At 36.9% G+C, this 21,948-nt stretch overlaps 1 protein-coding gene across 1 annotated transcript in view; it reads left to right on the forward strand.

Moving 5' to 3' along the window:
- Window positions 1-13,021, forward strand: part of dusp22a (dual specificity phosphatase 22a) — a 55,122-nt gene extending 42,101 nt beyond the window's left edge. The window contains exon 7 of the mRNA XM_066714086.1: window positions 10,478-13,021. Within this exon, the coding sequence (XP_066570183.1) occupies window positions 10,478-10,684 (207 nt within the window). The 3' untranslated portion in view covers window positions 10,685-13,021. The remainder of the gene's footprint in view (window positions 1-10,477) is intronic.
- The last annotated feature ends 8,927 nt before the right edge of the window (window positions 13,022-21,948 follow it).

The raw sequence follows: 21,948 nt of genomic DNA on the forward strand, positions 1-21,948 counted from the left end.
ATAGATTCTATGTTGCTGAATTTGGACATTGTCACTTACGTTGACTTTGGACTTTGGAATTACTTTAGTGTCAGTATTTCCCAGGAAAATAACATAATTTATACAGCTTGACTGAGCCCACCCCTAACACATTATTATTTATATATATATATATATATATATATATATATATATATATATATATATATATATATATATATATAACATCCTCATAACCTAAACCTGACTCATTATATTTGATATCTTTACTTTCACTCTATCATTGTTGTGTAGGGCATAGGCAACTTTGATACCATTTTTACGCGTCACTAAAATAAATCACGGCAATAATGTTTCTGTTTCACAGTTGATACTATACTGGTTACTGGTCTTAGTGGGAGTGATTGTACTTATGTTGTAAATCTGACTTGGTCTCTAAATATAATATAATATGAGATGGTTGCTGTATTGAACTTGGAGAAATCCAACAAAGAAGGCCTCCAGATTAACTATATATACATATGTAGTTAATCAATGAGTAACTGGGGGATATTTTTTATAAAGCGTTGTGGTATTTTTCGGAAAATAAAAATATAGTTTATATGCACATCCCCCAAGACATGGCATCCACCTAACGTTCTGCAGCATTTATTCTCATGACGCACAGATATACAGATATTAGTGGAGCTCTCTCTCAACTATTGTCCAGACAGCTTTGATATCTCTGGTGATCTCCCGACAACAGGGTTGTTAGTCAGACTCGCAGAAGAGTGGGATGAAAAAAGGCTTTAATAAACCACAGCCTGTAGTACAACATCACAAAGTAGTCTTTGCCCAGATCACTTTTATGTAGACTGCAGACATTGACACTTTTTTTTTGTGCAGCCTGTATTAGACAGTTGTTTGGTCTGTAGTTCTTCATAACATCAGCGTAGAAACAGGTTACAGATGAGAAGCTTGTGTCTGAATCTTTCCTGGTCTTAAACCATTAAAGAGGGCATGTTCAATTATAGAGAGAGCTCATGTTTTTGAAATTGTTATGTTTGTGTGTCTGTTTCAGTTAACAAGTGTGAAAACTGGCTTCCTGTTCTAAAAGCCACTGGGGAAAAAAAAGACTGTACACAGCTCTACAAAATAATAACCTTAACCATGGGCAGCATGCAGTATAATTTGAGTGTATATTAATACCCTAAAATAAACTCTTGCAGTGGTGACTAGGGGAACTCAGAGACGCCAAGGCAAGCTGCAGTTGCAATAGCAAAATCTGGCTTGTCACGTGGCAGTCATTACTGTCACAAGCTTGCAACATGGCCTGTCAGGAAGAATTTATAAATCCTATTTTATTTCCTCTTCAGTCCCTGTGTGCTGCTCTCTAGGTTTCACTGATATTGCTAGGACAAGATCATTTGATTTTTATTTGAGATATAAAAAGAAGAAAGACTGGAAGAAAATCTCTTCAGGAAGGCATAACTAGAGGCTATCGATACACTGGTTTGGTATTAAGAGTAATATGGTAAACCATTGTGGCCACCAGCTTGAGGTAGATAATACTGATTTCAGAATCAGTGGTATTTATTGGATTTGCATAAGGATTCCTATACAATTCTGTTGAGAGATGATGCTGTCAGCCCTCCCATATATCTTAGATCTTCACAAAACACAACCTAAGACCTCCAGTGTGTTAACAGGACTGTAGGAAATACAACAATAGTCAAATGGGATTATTGTTTACTAATATTGCATGCAATGATTTAATCACATATTTATGTTGTATGTGATTGTCAATAGCATCTATCAGGCAGACTAGAAAACCCCAAGAACTCCATATAATACATGGGAAACCACACTGGACACCATGGTATTATTTTGTGACTTCAGTATGAAGGGAGAACAGTAAAGGTGCTGTTGCATTCATTAAACACATTAAAACAATGAAAAGATACATTTCTAGCAAAGATGCAAATCAATTTATAACTTTTTTGAAATGCGTTTTTCTGGATTTTTTTGTTGTTATTCTGTCTCTCACTGTTAAAATACACCTACCATTAAAATTATAGACTGATCATTTATTTGTCAGTGGGCAAACGTACAAAATCAGCAGGGGATCAAATACTTTTTCCCAACTGTATGTTGTGACAGCACAGTGCAGTGATGGCCTGCTTGCCAACTGCTGGAGAGAGTTGTGTGGGCTGAGATGTGAACTCTGCCTTTGTGTGGGCGGCAGGTAACTCCCGCAACACACCTGTACCATTCCCGTCTACAGGCTGTTCCTAGACAGCCGCTACTGGCTAAGCCACTCAATTGCTACTGGCAATTTCTAGCTTTTCTTTGGCATGCAATAATAAAGCACTGTTGAATCTAGGTTATTGTTTGCTTTCCCATCACACCTTTAAGCTTAGCCATATTCCATTCAACACTTCAGAGATGATTTTACACCCCATATATGACTTTGGAGCTTCCTGTATCACTCAGTTTCTCAGTTGTTTAATCAAAGCTCTGTTTTCGTCTTAATGTACAGTTCTGTAATTTCACTTCCTCCCTCTAAATACCGCAGTGCTTGTGTGGATTTTGTGTACTATTATGTTGTATAGTGCTTATGCTGCATTCTTTTCTTTAATCAAACAGCAACAAAATACTTGTATGTTTAATGTAGGCACTATGCAATATTATCGCACTCACCCATTTTTTCCACTGTTGCAATTCACACACATGAAAAATTCAATAATTTGCTCAGTCAGTGTCTTTTAGTGCCCACCTCTTGTTTTCGGTTTTTTCTCACCTGAGCACAGGATTATAGATCTCCCTATCATCCCGTAACCTCATTGTGAAGGGTATACACATCTTTACAGCTCCTTCTTTGGAATAACTTTTCAAGCCAATTATTCAGGTATAAATTTCCCTCATCGGTAGCTTGTACAGGTGTTGTTTATCTGTATCTATTCTGTTTATACATTTTTATAAGTTTTAATCTTTTTCTGTGAATTTTTCATTTTTGTTCTAACTAGCTCGACAAAGTTTTTTTTTGTTTTGTTTTTTTTCCCGAGGTATAACATCAGCCAATCAGCTAACCCGTGAGATAAAGTGGGACGTATTTGAAATGAGTATTCATGATATTAGCATACTGGTGTGAATGTGATCTGCACGTGTGCCATTCACACTGAGTTTACAATACAGCTCGGGTTATTACATGATAACATGAGCTGGTGCAAAACAAACAGTTTATGAACTTGAACTGGGTCAGAAACTTACAGAACTCCAACTAGTAGCCTAGTGCTATTTCAATATCTAACGCTCCTCAAGGCGGTCAGCCCACCTCCCTTTCCCATGTTGTTTAGCCTCGTTAACCCTGACCTTAGCAGGCAGAGTGAAATCAATCACTTTCTCACGTGCCATAAACCGCCTTTCTGGCTTCAAATATCATGCTTTTAATGGAACTGAAACTAAATGGTTGTATATCCCCTTCAAGTTAAAAGAAAGGTCAAGTGCACTGATTGTGTCTTGTAGGGATGTAGTTACTTTGAGGGGTTCTGGAAACATTATAAACCACAATTCAAACGCACTGGGGACACTTGTTTCTAAAATATGAATGATCAAAATAATAAAATTAAATAAATATTATTCTTTTGATGTGCATGTCCTGAACATCAGCCCATTTAAGGAGCAGGACATGTTATCATCAGTTATACCATGAGTTACAATATGGAACTGTTTTAAAACAATCAGATTAAAATCCCACTACAAGCAATGAAAAGGGACTAATGCAAGACTTCTAGTATGCTGCAGTAATGTTAATCTTTTTCCAGTAAAGGCCTTGCTGTTGTTAAGACATCTTCCTCTATAATATTATATTTTTTCTTCTTATTGGAATGTATTATGCAACAGCCCATAGTGTAACAACTTTTGCAGGAAAATTTTCATTTCGCCCATGTTGCACAAGATGTGACCACAGTAGCCATTCAATATTTAAACATGAACTGCTGATTACTTTCCACTGTCTGATTCAGAGAAAGTATGTGACTTGCCGTTTTTGACATACTAGTGCTTTACTGTAAAGACCTGCATCGGCTTTCTTTGCCCAACTTGGTAGGAGAGTGTCAGTGAAAGTGAAATGGAAGTGATGATGGGAGACATAATGGAAGTCTGAAATTACAAAATAGACTGTTTGTTTCAATGTGGAAATTAAATATCACCTTTAAAGTGTTCTCCATTATTTGCAATAATAAAATGGCATTGATGTTGGGTCAGGATTGCCGGTGTCGGTGTTTTAATTGCAGGGGGCTGAGCCTGTAGTCTGTATGAACACAATGACAGCAGCATTATTTCGATACGTGTGTTCCAGAATTGTTTTTCAAGATAACAATTAGAGGGTCTAGCAATTTTCCCAAAATGTATTTTTCCTGACTAGGCAGGACTTTGAATACCATGCATTTCTGGAACCGAGAGTATGGCATCACCTACCTTGATATTATTAGTTCTGTTCAGGTTTCTTCAGTAATGGAATATTCTTGTCTGGTCTCTTAATCTATTTTTTTTTTTTTTTGAAAATACGGTTATTTGCCAGTAATGGAAGGTGGTCTCCTACCAGTGAGTGTCTTGTGTGTTAAACAAAGTTCATCAAAGTTTTGAACACTGGATTTTTTAGTTTACCAGGATCAGTACAGTTAAAAGGGGGAACCCTCTTAGTTTTGGTATGAGCGAGTTCATCTTACACTTAAAACCTCACTCTCCGACTTCTGGTTCCATTAGATGTAATAAAGCAGACAAATTAGCCACTGATTATTTGGGGGGAGTTTTTGTGTAGTTTCTCTTAAATGGAAGTTTAACTTAAAAAAAATTATAATCCAGATGGTGGCAGCTTGGGTAATTTACTTGGACTCACTACCTGTCATGTTAATTCCTCCAGCATGTGCATATTGTGGGAGAAAATCCATCGGTTGTTTGCTTCTAATGATTAAAACTATTCGAATTATATCTGATTCTGTTGGTGTAATCTACTTTTCATGTTGATGGATTAAAACCTTTGACAAAGATTAGACTTAAATATGCACGCCAACATTTGGTAGATCATCATCTTTTGCTGGAACTAAACACAGCACTGGCAAAATATGTATGTTCGTTTTTTCATTTACAGAAACTCATATTGTGGGTGCGACATCGGCTATTATGGGTTGAGCAACTGCAGCCCATTCAAAGATTGGCATATAAGAGAACAGATAGCCATCATGAGTAATAGGGTTTATGACTGGTCAGGTAATGGTAGGATTGTCAGTCTCTTCCTCTCTGTGGTGTGTGTGTGATATGAGTTGGAATGAGCTCATGTTCAGTGACTTTTGCGCATATTTTCTCAACCGTCATGCTCCAGTTTCAATATAGTGTTGCCGGTGCTGGCCTGGTGAAAGAGATTGTAGGCTGTAGTGTTCACATCACACATGACTCTTGGGACATTCCTGACAGGACGAACTGACTTCAAGGGACCGGCATCCACCAGTCTACATGAGAGAGCAGACGTTGACTTTGATCTTATGCCAAAAATAAAAAAATAAATTATTCGAAATTGCATAATAAAGTGAAGTTCTGATTCTAATCTGAGCCTTCATTCCTTTGAATACAAAATAACATTTCCAAGTAGATTAAGGTTTTTGGTTCCCTTAAATCTCACAAATTGTATATACAGGAATGTTTTCCTGCCTTGTATCTAGTCACCAAAATGCTGGGGAAAAAAGCCCTCTATTGCACAACTCGGACATGTCTCCACATGCAAACAATGAAGACATCCTGGTCCCTCTTCCTCAAACCCTGTCTGACGGGTCAGGTGTCTGCTTAGGACAAAACTTTAAAATAAAATAAAAAAGTCCCTCCACCAATCCCTGTTTGTCTGGATGTTCAGAGACTACATAGCTATATGAGTCTTTGTTTAAAACTGAAAGACACTCTTGCATTACAGGGCTAGGATGTGCTATTTCACTAAATAATATAAAATTACCATCTTATTACTTTATGAATATGGCAGTGTCTTTTATTTGGAAAATACATACAGTAATTATTATTTGAAGGTGGTGCAGTCTCCTCAGGCTGAAGTGTTGGGACAGCGTTTATCATAAACGACCCCTGTTATTTGCTAAAGTAAAATCAAATTACTTAGTGCAGATTGTCCTTTCTGAAAAAATAAAGTTACTGTTTACCTTGCGAACACAAATGTATACTAACATACATTACTGTGCGTTATTAACCAATTCATATACTCCAGCGTTGGCAATCAAAGTGAACACTGCAGATTACTTTATTTTATTTTCATTTTTTGAGTGTGTGATTGTAATCTTGCAATCTCCCCTGCAGATTAATCTTATCTGTTGTTGGGTTTACTTGATAATACTAGTCAGTGTGGGGAAGACGGATCTGGTGACTGTAGTTTTTTCCGAAATTCAGGATGTTATGACGACACTAACTTGAGAGTTATTACATGCTTGAAGTCCAGCATCTGCCGTTATTTGGTAAATTTTTTATTGTAAAAGTTGCTTATATGATGGACTCAATCTGGAAGAGTGGTGTGTATCTTACTTATACACTATACAAATGCATAAAGACGCACATGACCATGATTTTAGAACTAGTGGGATTTTCCTATAAGAGAAACTGAGAGGAGAAAGGTGATTTCTGCACACCATGCCAGGTAGTGATTGTTAAATAGATTTTACAGGAGTGGTGCTAAATAAATATACATTGAAGAGTGCAGGTTATGGTGAAATCATAAAAGCTACAGCCTTTTCAGTGCGTACATGTGTTCACCGGATAAGACAAAGGAGGTGGCCGCTTAACAAAGGATTTAAAACCATGCTTTATGAATTACCTTGTGGTGTAATTAATTATTTAATTGAATCACTGAAACATTGTATGGTATGATTTTGGAAAGCCTTTTGCTGATTAGTTCATCTTACCCCCATATATACACTCACCTAAAGGATTATTAGGAACACCATACTAATACTGTGTTTGACCCCCTTTCGCCTTCAGAACTGCCTTAATTCTACGTGGCATTGATTCAACAAGGTGCTGAAAGCATTCTTTAGAAATGTTGGCCCATATTGATAGGATAGCATCTTGCAGTTGATGGAGATTTGTGGGATGCACATCCAGGGCACGAAGCTCCCATTCCACCACATCCCAAAGATGCTCTATTGGGTTGAGATCTGGAGACTGTGGGGGCCAGTTTAGTACAGTGAACTCATTGTCATGTTCAAGAAACCAATTTGAAATGATTTGACCTTCGTGACATGGTGCTTTATCCTGCTGGAAGTAGCCATCAGAGGATGGGTACATGGTGGTCATAAAGGGATGGACATGGTCAGAAACAATGCTCAGGTAGGCCGTGGCATTTAAACGATGCCCAATTGGCACTAAGGGGCCTAAAGTGTGCCAAGAAAACATCCCCCACACCATTACACCACCACCACCAGCCTGCACAGTGGTAACAAGGCATGATGGATCCATGTTCTCATTCTGTTTACGCCAAATTCTGACTCTACCATCTGAATGTCTCAACAGAAATCGAGACCAGGCAACATTTTTCTAGTCTTCAACTGTCCAATTTTGGTGAGCTTGTGCAAATTGTAGCCTCTTTTTCCTATTTGTAGTGGAGATGAGTGGTACCCGGTGGGGTCTTCTGCTGTTGTAGCCCATCCGCCTCAAGGTTGTACGTGTTGTGGCTTCACAAATGCTTTGCTGCATACCTCGGTTGTAACGAGTGGTTATTTCAGTCAAAGTTGCTCTTCTATCAGCTTGAATCAGTCGGCCCATTCTCCTCTGACCTCTAGCATCAACAAGGCATTTTCGCCCACAGGACTGCCGCATACTGGATGTTTTTCCCTTTTCACACCATTCTTTGGAAACCCTAGAAATGGTTGTGCGTGAAAATCCCAGTAACTGAGCAGATTGTGAAATACTCAGACCGGCCCGTCTGGCACCAACAACCATGCCACGCTCAAAATTGCTTAAATCACCTTTCTTTCCCATTCAGACATTCAGTTTGGAGTTCAGGAGATTGTCTTGACCAGGACCACACCCCTAAATGCATTGAAGCAACTGCCATGTGATTGGTTGGTTAGATAATTGCATTAATGAGAAATTGAACAGGTGTTCCTAATAATCCTTTAGGTGAGTGTATATATATATACAAACTTATTGTGTACTATGCATGAAATATCATATGGTATTTGTAAGCAGTTTGGGAGAAGTTTAGAGTAAAAATTCCAAATTTAAATGCAATATGACTACCTAACCATATGAACAAACTGAATGCGTTTAAAGTGGTTTATGTAAATAGTGTAACATATGATGCAATATACTTTTGAAACCACTCCATCTACACATTGTTATATGTGTGTGTACCACTATGCTATGCTTGTTAGGCCACTGATAGTTGCTGCTTACAGCTATATTCATCATTATTACACATTCCACATTTATTCATATGTATTAATACATTGTAACAAAAAAATGTAAGTGTGCAATCATTTATTGGCTCAAATAAATGAAAATATGTAAAATATGGACATTACAGCTGTATAATGATCCAAATCAATGTCCTTTAATGGTCATAGCAATATTCAGAACAAAATCCTATAGAACATATGTGATTTGAACTCTGAGAAATCTGAGCTGGAGATATTCTGCCAGAAAATCTGACAGAGAAGTGCCAGAACCATAGAAAATATCTTAATTTCACTTTGGCTTTTACTAGTGTATAGTAGGGCAAAATGATAATTTGTATTAAGGGGTACAGACATACATTAGAGCCACTGTATGCACTGTAAATGTGTCACATATTCAATATTTATTTCCTGTTTTTATGCATTATTTGCCTACATTTGATGTCACCAGTTGACCTGAGCCCCAGTTTGTGGTTGTCCTTTGCTGTACACATGTCTGATGAGGAAGGAAAAGATTAAACACTTTTCCTAGTAATGCCTTAACTTAGAGCCAAGAAATATCTTTTAGCTTTACTGAGAAGTTTTGAATGTTGAATTCCTGCCAGGGTTTTCCCAGAGGATGTCTGATTTTAACTGAAATTGCTGATACTTCCAAATGCTCTCCATGAGGATAAAAGTTTAATTAAAACCTAGATCCTTTTCATCTAGTTAAGCTATATTAAACTCCTTTTCAATAAGGATTCAATGAGACATATTTTGACTATAAGTGAATAACGTATTAATTGTATTTCTGTTTTTGGTCTCTCCTAGTTTGTTTATTTTAGGTTGCATAACTTAGAAAAATGTCCTCTTCATAATTTATCATTGTAGTTCCCAATTCATCTAGAATTATATTATTTAAATAGCTTTCATTTGTGAATTTCTGAATAGTAAATCTCATTTTACAAGGTGAGCAGCAAGTATTCTTGTTTGACATAAACCTCAAATACACATGATCTAAAAACTCAGTTTCTGCTTATTGGGCTGGCACACACAAGATAATAACTCAATCTGACCTCAGAGTTATGTACATAATACATTGCAATTTACATATTGCTTTGCATAGATAATGAACACCCCCGGGCATTATTAGGAAGTCTTTTAAATATCCTTGACCTGTCAGATGCGGTGTGCCAATAAAACAGAGCAGACAACAGTATGCTGGTTATATGGAAGCACACCCACTTATTAACCCAGTTTAAATCACTGATCATGACAAACAAGTAGGATGCTGGGAGTGAAATCCCAAGTAACCAGACCACACAGTGCTGGAAGTCCCCTGGATGAAGAGATGCATTTTCAGACAGAGCTACTCAGTATATGTATGACTCCAGATCTTACAGTGTGAGAGAGCTATTGTTAGCCTTATAATATAAGCTTTGATGAAATAATGCTTAATATGTCATCCAGAACAAGAGTATTATTTATATACTGCAGCTGCTGTTTGTCTGATGACTTCAACACAACCCTCGCAACATGACATTTAAAAATATTTTCTTTCTTTTATTTTTTTCACAAAGCTGCAAAAGTGCTCTTATGTGCTACCCGTCATTCTGTTAACAGTAATGTCGCGCAGATAAACAGTATCTAGACATCAGGGAGAGTTCAAAAGGTATGTAAACTATTAAAAAAGGGAACACAGATATATCACAGATAGTAGGGTTTTAATGATGATCTCTCATATTTAATTACTTTTTGAAAACCGGAAATGATTATGGTAATGGAGATCAAAGTGTAGCAGGAATCTGGCATCACCTTTGTCAAAATTGCAAAGACTCTGTGAGTAAGCATGAGGTTATCTTGAGCAGGCCAAAACAATGTTACACCAGAGGCAAAGAAGTAGATTTACATTAACACATGCATTGTGTTTGGACATGGATGTGTTTTTTGTTGTGCTGTGATAAAAGTCCCGTTCACTCCGTCCTCTCTGAAAGGAGAACTGTCTCAGACCATACTTTCCACAGCTCTCTTACACATCCCTGTGCGAAGGTGGGATGCAGAGCGATGCCCCCTCACTGTTGTGTTTGTCTCAGTTCCGCAGCTGGCTGAGGGCCAAGTACAGACACTGCCCCTTCGACGACCAGGCCGAGGTGTGGAAGCTGCTGAGGTGCTTCGAGGAGCAGCAGCAGCAGCAGAGACTGAGGAATGGAGACCAAGGCTGGATGAACCAGGCCACCAGCGTCTACCCGTTGCCTTACAATGCCTACGGCACCAGTGGCAGCAGGTGGATCAACAGATAAGGAGTAGCTGTGTTGGACCTGCAGCGAGATACAGAGGTGTCTCACCATTGACTAAGCCTGCTGTCAGAGTGCTGCCAAGGTTCAGCTCAAACAGAAGGCCCAGTCTGCTTGTGATGCTTCATTATCACCATCTCTGCAGCCTGTTTCTCTGTAGTAGTTCTGTTATAAGGGTCAACCAGATGCCATTATAACCGTTATTTAAATAAGATGTTTTTGGATTTATCCTTGCTCTCATGCGATACCGTTTTGGATGCATTGCACAACACTGAATCAAGGAGGAAGGCAAGTGTCCAGCACAGGCCAATTATAGGTCAAATAAACACATTGTGAGAACACACAGATGACATTGTGATTATTATAAACCCATCATTTTAATTAATCAACCCCTCCCCCTCCCAGTTACTCCACTCAAAAACTCAAGACTGTCATTCTTCAGCACTGCAGGGGCATCTTAACTGCAGGAACTGAGAATTGAGGGTTTGCCTCTTGGACATTATAGCTGCATTTAAACAAAAATTTTTTTTTTGCATATTCAGTCTTGGTTTCATAGTAGTTTCACATGAAGTAAATTCTCTTAAAACTCAAATCAACAGGTTACAGGAAATTGACACTATAACAAAATGAGTGTGCAGTGGATTAATCACTTTTATTATCAATTACAAAGTGCCTGGAGTGTTATCTGTTTCTTTTTTCCAGCAGCTTTATGACAATCAAGTAGAGAACACACAGTGCATAAACTGAGGGCAGTTGTTTTAATAAACATATTGCTGTATCAAAGCATAACTACAAAATAACTCAAATGACAACTTAACATAACTCAAAATACCAAAAGACAACTTCATTTGAAGCAGTGGGTAGTTAATTCAATGCCCAGCTAACTTTTTCTAAATAGTTATTTCAATTGTAAATATCCATATAAACATGCTGAGCAAGTATAATTTCTGAGGTATGTAGTTCACCACTATACCGTGTACTAATTTACAATTGTGTTTTATTTTACTTGGCTTTTTTCTCTCTTAACAGTAACTCCATTTGTATGAGGTGTGTGTTGACTATCACATGGTAATGTTAAACAATGCAGATGTGTATATGATGTGCTGTATTTTTGTGAAAAATTAAGTACATTAACAGAGGTGAAAAACGGATTAAGATGAGCAGGTTTGCCACTGTAATTGAGCCATCTTTGGTTTTGTCAGGTTCTTATCGATTAATTCCTAATCTAAACAGTATGCGATGAATGTGGTCTCTCGATCTTTAGTGACGAGGGGACACTGGGACAGGACAGATGATGCGTACAGGCTGTTGGAGTAGAAGAAAGGGAACGGCAATAGAAGTTCTCTAAAGCTGATGGACTTAATGAAGAAGTCACACACACAATACAGTCATATTTTCAGTTTTTATCTTTGTAAGTGGTGGTCATAAATGTTGTGGCCGCTTGGATATCTTCTTGCAATACTACTAAGAATGGAGAAACCATTTAAAGCATACATATCTTAAATAATTTAAATACAAATAAACTGTATGATAGATTGCCAGCAAAACATATCCAAGTGCATTATTTCAGATGATTCAGAAATGTTCTTAATTAGTAGTTCATGAAAATATTAGTTTTATTTCAGTAAGACTTCTAAGTGAACTCAAGACCTTCCAGTGTTTATTAAGCTAACAGCCCATCAACCTATTTCACTCCAGACACTGATGAGGGCACCAGCTGGGTACACACCCATGTTTTTACACAACGTTAGAGAAGATCAATGAAGGTTTGTAAGATCTCAAACTGAAATTTGTCATTTTCCTCTAGGAGCAGCAGGCAGTCCTCCAATATCATTTAAGACTTTGTAATAAATAGGTTTTATTTTAAAAGCAAATATAACTTTTTCAGAGAACTGATATTTCAGACTGCAAATGTTCTTTGTTGTATATATGCATTTTTACTGTAGAGAAATATTTTATTAGAAACAAATATATATATAATAAAAATATTGCTGTCTAAGACCATTTTCCTTGCCTTTAGTTTAAAATGGACTGATTATTACTTAAGCAAATGTACTTTAATTGCTGTGTGTTGTGATTATTATCATTGTTGTAGTAGTTGTATTTAAAAAGATCAAAACTATCATTTTTAGAACTGGGAACTCACAACATTGCCTTCTAAAGGTCATGCATTTAAAATTAGTAGAACTAGGAACTGGTGTTTCTTAGCAGACAATGGGATGTTTGGAGATATTTTAGTTCTTTGGTGTTATTTCTTTTAGAATGTGTTTTGTGTAATTGTGTGTGGTGTCATAAATCTTTGGATATTGAAGGCTAAATAAAATGGTGGGTTTAAACACATAATTTGGTACATTTCTTTCCATGTACATACATAGAGCAATGAAAATATGTAGGCTGGTATCTGTTTGATGTGAATACTAATTGCTAAATATCTAACTTCACAACCATTCGATAAGAGGGTTGTGTTTTTATGTAGGCCTAAAAGTTGGTCCAAAAAGGCAACGGAAAAGAAACAAACTTTCATGATTTGAAAAGAAACTGACATGAACCTAGATGTACAGGATGGAAACGCATTAAGCTGGGATTGATAAGGGTGAATGTTTTTGGCACTGCTTTAATGTGTATAATTAACACTGATAATAACTTGGCACCAAATGAAACTACAGAGGATGAATACTTAGATTGAATTTGTTATTTCGTACATTAACAATTTAAACAAAACAAAAAAAAGTTATGTGTCAGTATTGTATGGTTATACATACTGGACCATTATCAAGCTTTGGGTTTTTGTTTTCTTATGTGATTTATCAAGATCTCAAGATAAATGTCAGAATAACATTGGAATCTGGGTTGATCAAATGACCTGTTACCATGCTAATAGGACAGTATTCATTACATATTTAGGTGTGTGATTATGTGTACTGAAGCCCAAATCATCAAGGCTTTGTAATCACAGTTCTAGTCTTAATGGTCAAGTTCAGTGTTTTTGAACAGTTTTGCATCACCGTCACACCGTTGAAGATGCTATTGCCAACTTCCCTATATCGACCCTGCCCCAGGCTACACCTTATTCGATGAAGGTGTCTGAAACCACAGACTCGGCTCAGATCCTGAAATATGGCGCTGGCCACGTGACCTTACCTTTGCAGCATCCTCATTTCACAGTTTCTAAATGATGACTGTCAAACCGCCACCGGATATTTGTGCTGTTCTCAGATGGCAGGATTGGGAGTGAAACATTAACTGTTGTTGCTCTTATTACTTTGTTTCCCATGATACTGACTAGCACGACTCCATACTTCAAGCTTTTCAAAAGACCATGTGAATTGTTATAATGCGTTAGGGATAAAGCAGGTGAATGTTTTTACCTCATGAGTTCTAATGTTAATATCCTGATGAAACATTGGCAAGTGATTGTTTTGACCTACAGAAATACACTCTTATGATAGGTTACAATAAATCTATTTAACTTCTTTCTTGGGTGCCCTGGAGCTAGGAATGTTGGAACTTGGAAAATTTTAATTATGAGAACACTGCTCCCTCATGATCAACTGTAAGTCACACAGGACACTTTTGTAAATGTAAACCGTCAACACTTGGCCAGGCTGTAACTCACATTTTTGTGACTTGAATGACACGAGTCATTCAGGTAATCATTTAAATACAAACAAAGGGGTGATTGACTGCATTTGCAAAAGGCTAGAGTTTAGTGCTGCATAAAACTAAACCATTAATGATTGCTTTGATTCATCAAATATTCTGTTAAATACTAACATCACTCAATGGCAAGTTGAACTATTTATAATAGATTGTTTTCACTCTATATAACATAGGTTTCAATATAATTTCACCTGCTTCCTATCTAAAGTAGGCTACTATAGTTTTAAAATGAATTATAAAAGTAGAGTGTACTTTTACATTATAATTTTCATAGTTAATTTACACATCCCTTCTGAAGAATCAGATTTTTTTTTTTAACTTCAGCCAAAATAGGCTTTAAAATAATTATCTGTCATAAGTCAATCATGTTGCAATGGCAAAGTATCATTTTTACACCTTAGAATAATATGAGTTCATGAACACACCTTTTCCATGTTCTGGGGTTAGGCTTGCGATCTTCCCTGACACTAAAAATAAATGCTAATGGGGAGCTACTGTTGCTAGTTTTGCAGCATAACATTTTGACCATTTGGAAAACTGAGTCCGGCTAAATACTTAAAACAAAAATAAGGGACTTTATAACTTTCTCACGCCAGAGGAAGAGCTTTGAAATAATCAATAAAGAAATCTGAACAGCAGGTGTAAACATGAGATCTCAGCTGGCAAACTTAGTCTTCCCACTTTCTCCACCAAGCAGAGCTCCCTTGTTCACTCATGAAGCACATTATATAACCAGCTCCCTGGCTAATAGCCACAACTGTTTGTGAGCGTTGGGAAACTGGCATCCATTTTGGCTCTAGACCTATCTCCTCTGTGTCGGGGAGCCAAAATGACTGTTGTCGGTGGTTTCTCACAAAGTCCCAGATAGCAGTTTACCCATGGTAACATACACTCCATCACAAGATACAGATGAAAAGCCATTATTATACATATAAAAAGCAAATAACATATTACTTAAACTTTAAAGTTGTAAAGGTAAGCAGAAGGTCTTTGAACTATTTTCTGTATTGTAATGGAACCAATGAAACAATGACTGTACTGGGGTTATGTGGTTGTACATTTCCCCCTAACTGTTTAGATGTTTTTTAAACTTAAAAAAAATAAAAGACATTGTATGATGTCTTGTTGGGTTCATATTGTGTGTGGTGAAAGTCTGCAGTGTGGGTGTGATTAGACTGGTATATGACAAAGTGTGGGGAGTGATGCAACAAACTTTCAGGAAATGCTAAGAAACACCCCCAACTTCAGTATGTTGAAAAAAAGCCCTTTTAGTTATGGGAACCCTGGCTGCAGTCAAGCAGTGCAGCTATATGGACATTTGCCAACAATATTAAACAGCACCTCCTCAGTCCTGCTGCTTTCCAGTAATAACAGCATGGTCAGCCAGCAGAACTCCCCCTCACAGTGCCAGCAGAGGACATACAATTTTAAGGCCTGCTTAACGTGGTGTGCACATGTTGGCACTGTGCCCAATTAGGTCTCCTAACATGCCAGAACATGTCATGCAGTGACACGGATTTTAATTATTTGAATTGAAAGTTTAGATAGATTGCAATCCTGAACAAGCTTGCGTAGTGCTGCGTTATGAAGTGAGGATTTTAGAAAGCCTGGGCTGTTCGACTGAGTTGGGAATCCTCCAGTGCTTTAAGACTGTCACTATTGCCCTGTACAACCCACTGCATTCTCCATCAGCTGTGGCAGATTGTATGTTGACAATAAATCAGACAGATAAGAAATAAAGTATTTTTTTATAGCAGTAGTTACAGAAAATGCTTCTCATGTGAAATTGTGAAAAAAAAAAATCTTCATGTTTACATGACATAATCAGAACATTTCTAGAGACTGTTTTCTGTAGTCTGACTTTTGGAATAGGTTTTCTGAATTCTTGAGTTTTGAAAGTGGATTCAGTGATGTCTTTCCTGAGTTTGTGGGGGGATGGGGGGATTCTGAATATTCTATTTGATTGAACTGTTTTAAAACACTGAATTGACTGCCAATCTATTGATTTCCATTGAGTAGAATCAGGGAACATGCCTATCATGTCTGTGTCTTTAGACAGTGGGAAGAAAGTACTGAAGTGTACCTGTCAGTGTGATGCAATCTCATCGGTGTTGAATACCGTTCCTGTAACACATGTACAGGAGGGCACATGTACCGCTGGAATGCTGGTAAGCAGCTCTGTTCAGGAAGCTTACATGAGAAAGGAGAACATGGTGACTACAGGCTATGAACAGGAAGTAATACTAGGTAAAAAGAAGTGAGATTACATCAATTGTATGTTATTTAACACCACAGATAACTCCATGTAACCACCAGCCCATTTGTTTTCAATTTGAAATGATGAAATGTATACCTGTGGTAGGAGATGAATGAAAAGAGGTACCCAGTGAGAAAAGGAATGTGACAGGATTTTGAAGCATGGTATTTACATCATTATATTTTACCAGGTATCTGTCCTACACTTCTTCTGTGTGTTTCTAAGTTATTCATATGAAAGGGAAACACTGGGGCCAATATTACAGTAGCAAATGTCTCAGAATATTCCAGAACTCAACACTGGAGCATTATCCTGCTGAAGACCTCCGTTCACAGAAGGATACACTGCTGCCATGAGGGGATGCACCTGATTGGGGGCCCAGTGTGTGCCATGAATACACACCCCACACCATCACACCAGCACAACCAGCCTGCAGTGTTGACATGCAGCATGATGGATGCATGTACTCATCATACACACAGGAAATAAAATAGGCACTTTTTTTTAGGCAATATTTTGTCCATTTACCCTCTGAATGGCACATATACACAATCTATGTCTCAAATTTGTCTAGGCTTAAAAATCCTGTATACACTGACTTAACTGGATTAACATGTTACATCAAAAAGGGATCATAGCTGTCAGCTGGATTCACCTTGTCGGTCTATTGGATGGAAAGAGCAGGTGTTCCTAACGCTTTGTACACTCAGTGTATATATATCGTGGCACTGTGTGGGGTGGACACGGACACTCTATAGGTGGGGTGTCTTGTGGAAACAGCGACACAGATGTAGGGGAGATTCAAGAAAGGTGATTCATTGTACAATGAAATGGGCAAAACCAAGGACATACAAAAAACAAACAAAAACCTAGCTCCTTGTTTGAGCTTAACTAAACTTACTTGATTGATTGATTGATTGATTGATTGATTGATTGATTGGATTGATTGACTCCCATCCTTCCTAACAACAAAATATACTGGCTTCCTGCTTTTATACAGGAGCCCACCAATCAGGGACATCCTGTAAGTCAGGTGCTTCCCCTGCATGAGTCATCTCCCCTGGCATCTGGGAGATGTAGTGCCAGGCAAGGTAGCAGTGTCTCAGCCCAGCACTGCACCATAGATATATTATTTATTCACCATAAAACATTACTAAATTTCTATATTACAACTAACTGAACAAATGGCTTTATCCAAGATGACAGTATATATTAATACCAAACTTTCTAACTGCCTAGTAGAACCCAGCGACATTATTACAAGACTCCACCAGCTGTACGATCATTTGAAATGTAGCCTGACATGGCATGACTCACTCTTCGCTGTAGTGCAACCAGCCGATTCAGTTTACATGTGCTTCTCAAAACCTGGCGTACAGAATTATTCATAGCAATATTCATTAATTTAGTACTTTTGGATTCTGATTTGGATTGATAATATGAAGGAGGCAGTTGATTCATAGGTTCATCAACCTCACAGTATATTCGAACATGCCTCCATTCACAAACAGCTGCTTCAGGCTGTGTAGCTTGTGTTTGAGGACTGTGGCTTATTTCAGTTCATAACACAAGTATTGGATTGAGGTCTGGAGATTGTGATGACCAATCAAATACATTGATTTTGTGTTCCCTTAATCATTTGGGCATGAGACATTTCTCAGCATAAGCTTATTTGCTTTGTGTGCTAAACATACGGGTTGTCTGCATGCATAAAAAAGGTGCTTGAATTTGCTAAAAAGCATATACATTAAGTGGCTTGGTAGTATGTTCTGTTATAATATGAAACATGTTTAACAATGGAGAGAATGACAAGTGCTTTATTGAAAAATATGTTAGTGTGTGTCTACAGTTTATGACAACATAGTCATTGCTATGTAGTGTCAGTCCAGATGAAAGAATATGGCTTGAAAAATATGACAATAATTAAAGCAGGTGCAATAAGATGTATCTGTAGGGAGTGGTAGGCCAGGTGTTTCTGGAGGGCAGACTGTGTTTACAAAGTGGTATATATGTATCTTGTAGTCTGCTAAGTTAAGCATTTATTTCAGTAGATTTCAAATACTGCCCCAGTTATGGCAACAATAAAGACAAGCAACATTCTATTTTGTCATTTCCCAAATGACAAAGAGAGAAAATAATGTAAATATTACATTTTTTACTCCCAATTTCTTGATAGAAGAACATATTTTACTTCATAGACCTTGTTCCAACCTGCATAATACCACCTGCAAACTAAGATTCATCACTAACTATATAAAACAAAGACCTGCGCTCCCCTAGGTAGCATGGCTGTCGCAACGAGTACACGGTACCTCCAATTTCCTTCTGTAAGCAAACTGCATTCTGGTAGATATTAAAGTAAATATTAAAGCAAGAATTCAGGAACTCTACATAATAAAACCCAATTCCATTACTATTTCTTTTTTTTTATAATTGCCTAGTGCTTTTCACGTTTGCATAACTTAACCACTACAGTCAAAAATATTTCCCTTTTTCTTTAGAGTACACAACCACTGGCTCTCCACCACACCACTCATTAAAGGGACTTTTCTTTTGTTACACACTATACCTGCCATTTACCCTAATTTACATTCCCCTAATTCTACATTCACTAAAATTCCTGGCCTCATTTTGAATCACAATGGCATAATTTGGAACACATTCCATGTTATTTTATGAATATCTACTTTTTCTCTTCATCAGCTGGCATGAGGTCACTTCCACCACAGACACTGTTCAGATTTTCTACAGATGTGACCACTTATTGTGTAGTCATCATCTCATGATTCAAGATTTCAATTTTGTCAGAAGAAAAAACTAAACAAAACAAACTTAGGCTTATGCTGACTAGAATATTTTTTCTACTTCTACTGATTAAGAATGATAAAGTGTCTCCTGGCAGACTATTATTGGCACAAAGTGTCTGTTATTTGTCAAGGAGATTGAGCAGTTCTGCACCATGAGTGAGACGCAACAAGTAGAGTTCATGCAGGGAGCAAGGCAAGTCTTCAATTACACTTTTCAACAGTAACATTTTATTCATTATGAATTAAGGAAAGTACAGCTCCACAACACAATAAAGCAAATACATGATAAATCATCTTAAAATAAAGCGATGGCCTGGTTTGTGTTTATAATTTAACTGACCAACTTCCCTCTCTCCCACATTCACACATGCCTGTTCATCCACCAACTATTGACCATTGAACAAGTATAATACTCTTTATCTCTTTGAATGCACACTTTTACATACACCGTAAAATACCTAATTTAGGGCACATCACCTTTTCCATCTCTGTACTCCTCCGAAAATTAAAATAATACACACCACAACCCTCTGCTCAGGAGTCCAGAGCCCTGACCACTACACACACTGCTGCCCACAGCTAGGGATCATGTTACCAGTTAATGTCAAATTCATGTATGAAAACTCTGCATTGGGTAATTATATTAGGCTGGTAGTGCGTCAGGGTTGACAACAGAACTGTAGCTAGAAACAGTGTCTGCACGTACCTGATTAATATGAAAAATGAAGATAGGATAACATTTCAAGTAAAAATTCAGCCAAAGTTTGGTTACAGTTGTGTGTAAGGGTCAGTCAGCATACAGTACATACAAGACTACGGGGTTTCGGTTGGCCTGAAATTTGGGTTAGACTTCTAGTACTAGTCAACCCTAACAACCCCATTCCTAGCCAACACCAACATTTGAAGCTGCATTCAATCTGTAACTCTATTAGTTTGAATTAAGTAATAACACAACCATAATCCTCAATTTACAGTGAAGTTTAACTCTAACTCTAGCCAAAACCAAATCTTAACCTCAGTCCAAACTCTTAAATCAAGAACAAAATGTAGATGAACTATTTAAACAATATTATCCAGAAGAAGACCAAATATTACTGTAAGACTAAATGTAGTTTTAACTGTATCCATGACTTAAACTAACAATATCACATATTGAAACGAAATGTACAAAAATATAAATATTGTTAATTTTACCAAACCATTCTGGGGGGCAATTTTGGTTAAATTAATTAATATTAGTTTTCACTATGGGTGGAAGAGACAGAGAAAGAGATATTTTAGTTTTGGGATGTTATCATTTGGTGTATAGGTAAGAATAATGAAGGTGTTTAATAAAGGTACTGATTTTGTGCTTTCAAAAGTGGTGTGCTAGTGCATGCTTTGTGATGTTTGTGATGTCTGAGAAAAAGTCATTTGCTTCACTGGAATACAAACACATTCCATTCTGCATCTCCAGACTCTTTTTTTTTGTTTAATCTGTGTTAAATGCATACAAGAACATCAAAACTGAGTGGAAACATTTTTTCATACTAACCTAACTCAAAAAGCATACTGTGTTTCAATTAAACTGACATATTCTTCCTGCTCCTGCAGATTCAGTTTTTAAAAGTTAACTCTTAACTTTCAGGTTTGCCGTGACATCTATAAATGCTGCTGTTGCTCTCTTCCCACTATTATGAAAAATATATAATAATAATAATAATAATAATAATAATAATAATAATAATAATAATAATAATAATACAGAACACAAATACTTTAATCTTTTGGGGTATTAATATTTTTCAGGAATTTATTGTTGGTTATTTGTAGTGCTTAGTGCTGTGTACAACAGTTTGCATACAGTACTTTGAGTTAAACATTAAGTGCTAGTTTACCACTTTCACTTCTTGCAGTTATAATAATGTTATTTTAAATACAATAACTGGTTCTAATTATTTTGCAGGACCTCTACATAGCAGTTTCTTTCAATTGTATGTACACTTCATAAAATACAAATCAGAGTACAAAATTTGAGGTTACGTATGTATGTGATGATTTCTCAAAGCTACTGAAACAAGAAAATAAAAAGTATTGGCACATCAAAGATAACATGTATTTATTAAATTGTACTTTAAACTAGAACATCATGGTTAAAACACTTTAGATCTGATCTAAAGGTCCAAGTTTTTAAGTGATGTGAGATATATATCACTTGCTCCCACAGGCATTAAATGAAAAGGTTAAATAATAATAATAATAATAATAATAATAATAATAATAATAATAATAATAATACATCGTATTTGAGTTGAATACATACATAAAAAACACGAATTTAACCAAACGTAAAAAAAGGACACGGATATAGACAGACTACAGGGATACCATATGTACAGTACATACACAGTAATGTAGAACTGTAAAGATACCATGTAATTGAACTGGTAGGTGTGCATCCTCTTCTGAACTTATTTAATTTCAATTCGTATTAACATAGATGAATCGGCATTCACCGATTCACTTTGAAATCATAATAAAGGCAACGGTGGGAATGTATATATATA

Source organism: Amia ocellicauda, chromosome 9 (assembly GCF_036373705.1).
Source record: "Amia ocellicauda isolate fAmiCal2 chromosome 9, fAmiCal2.hap1, whole genome shotgun sequence".
Lineage (NCBI taxonomy): Eukaryota > Metazoa > Chordata > Actinopteri > Amiiformes > Amiidae > Amia > Amia ocellicauda.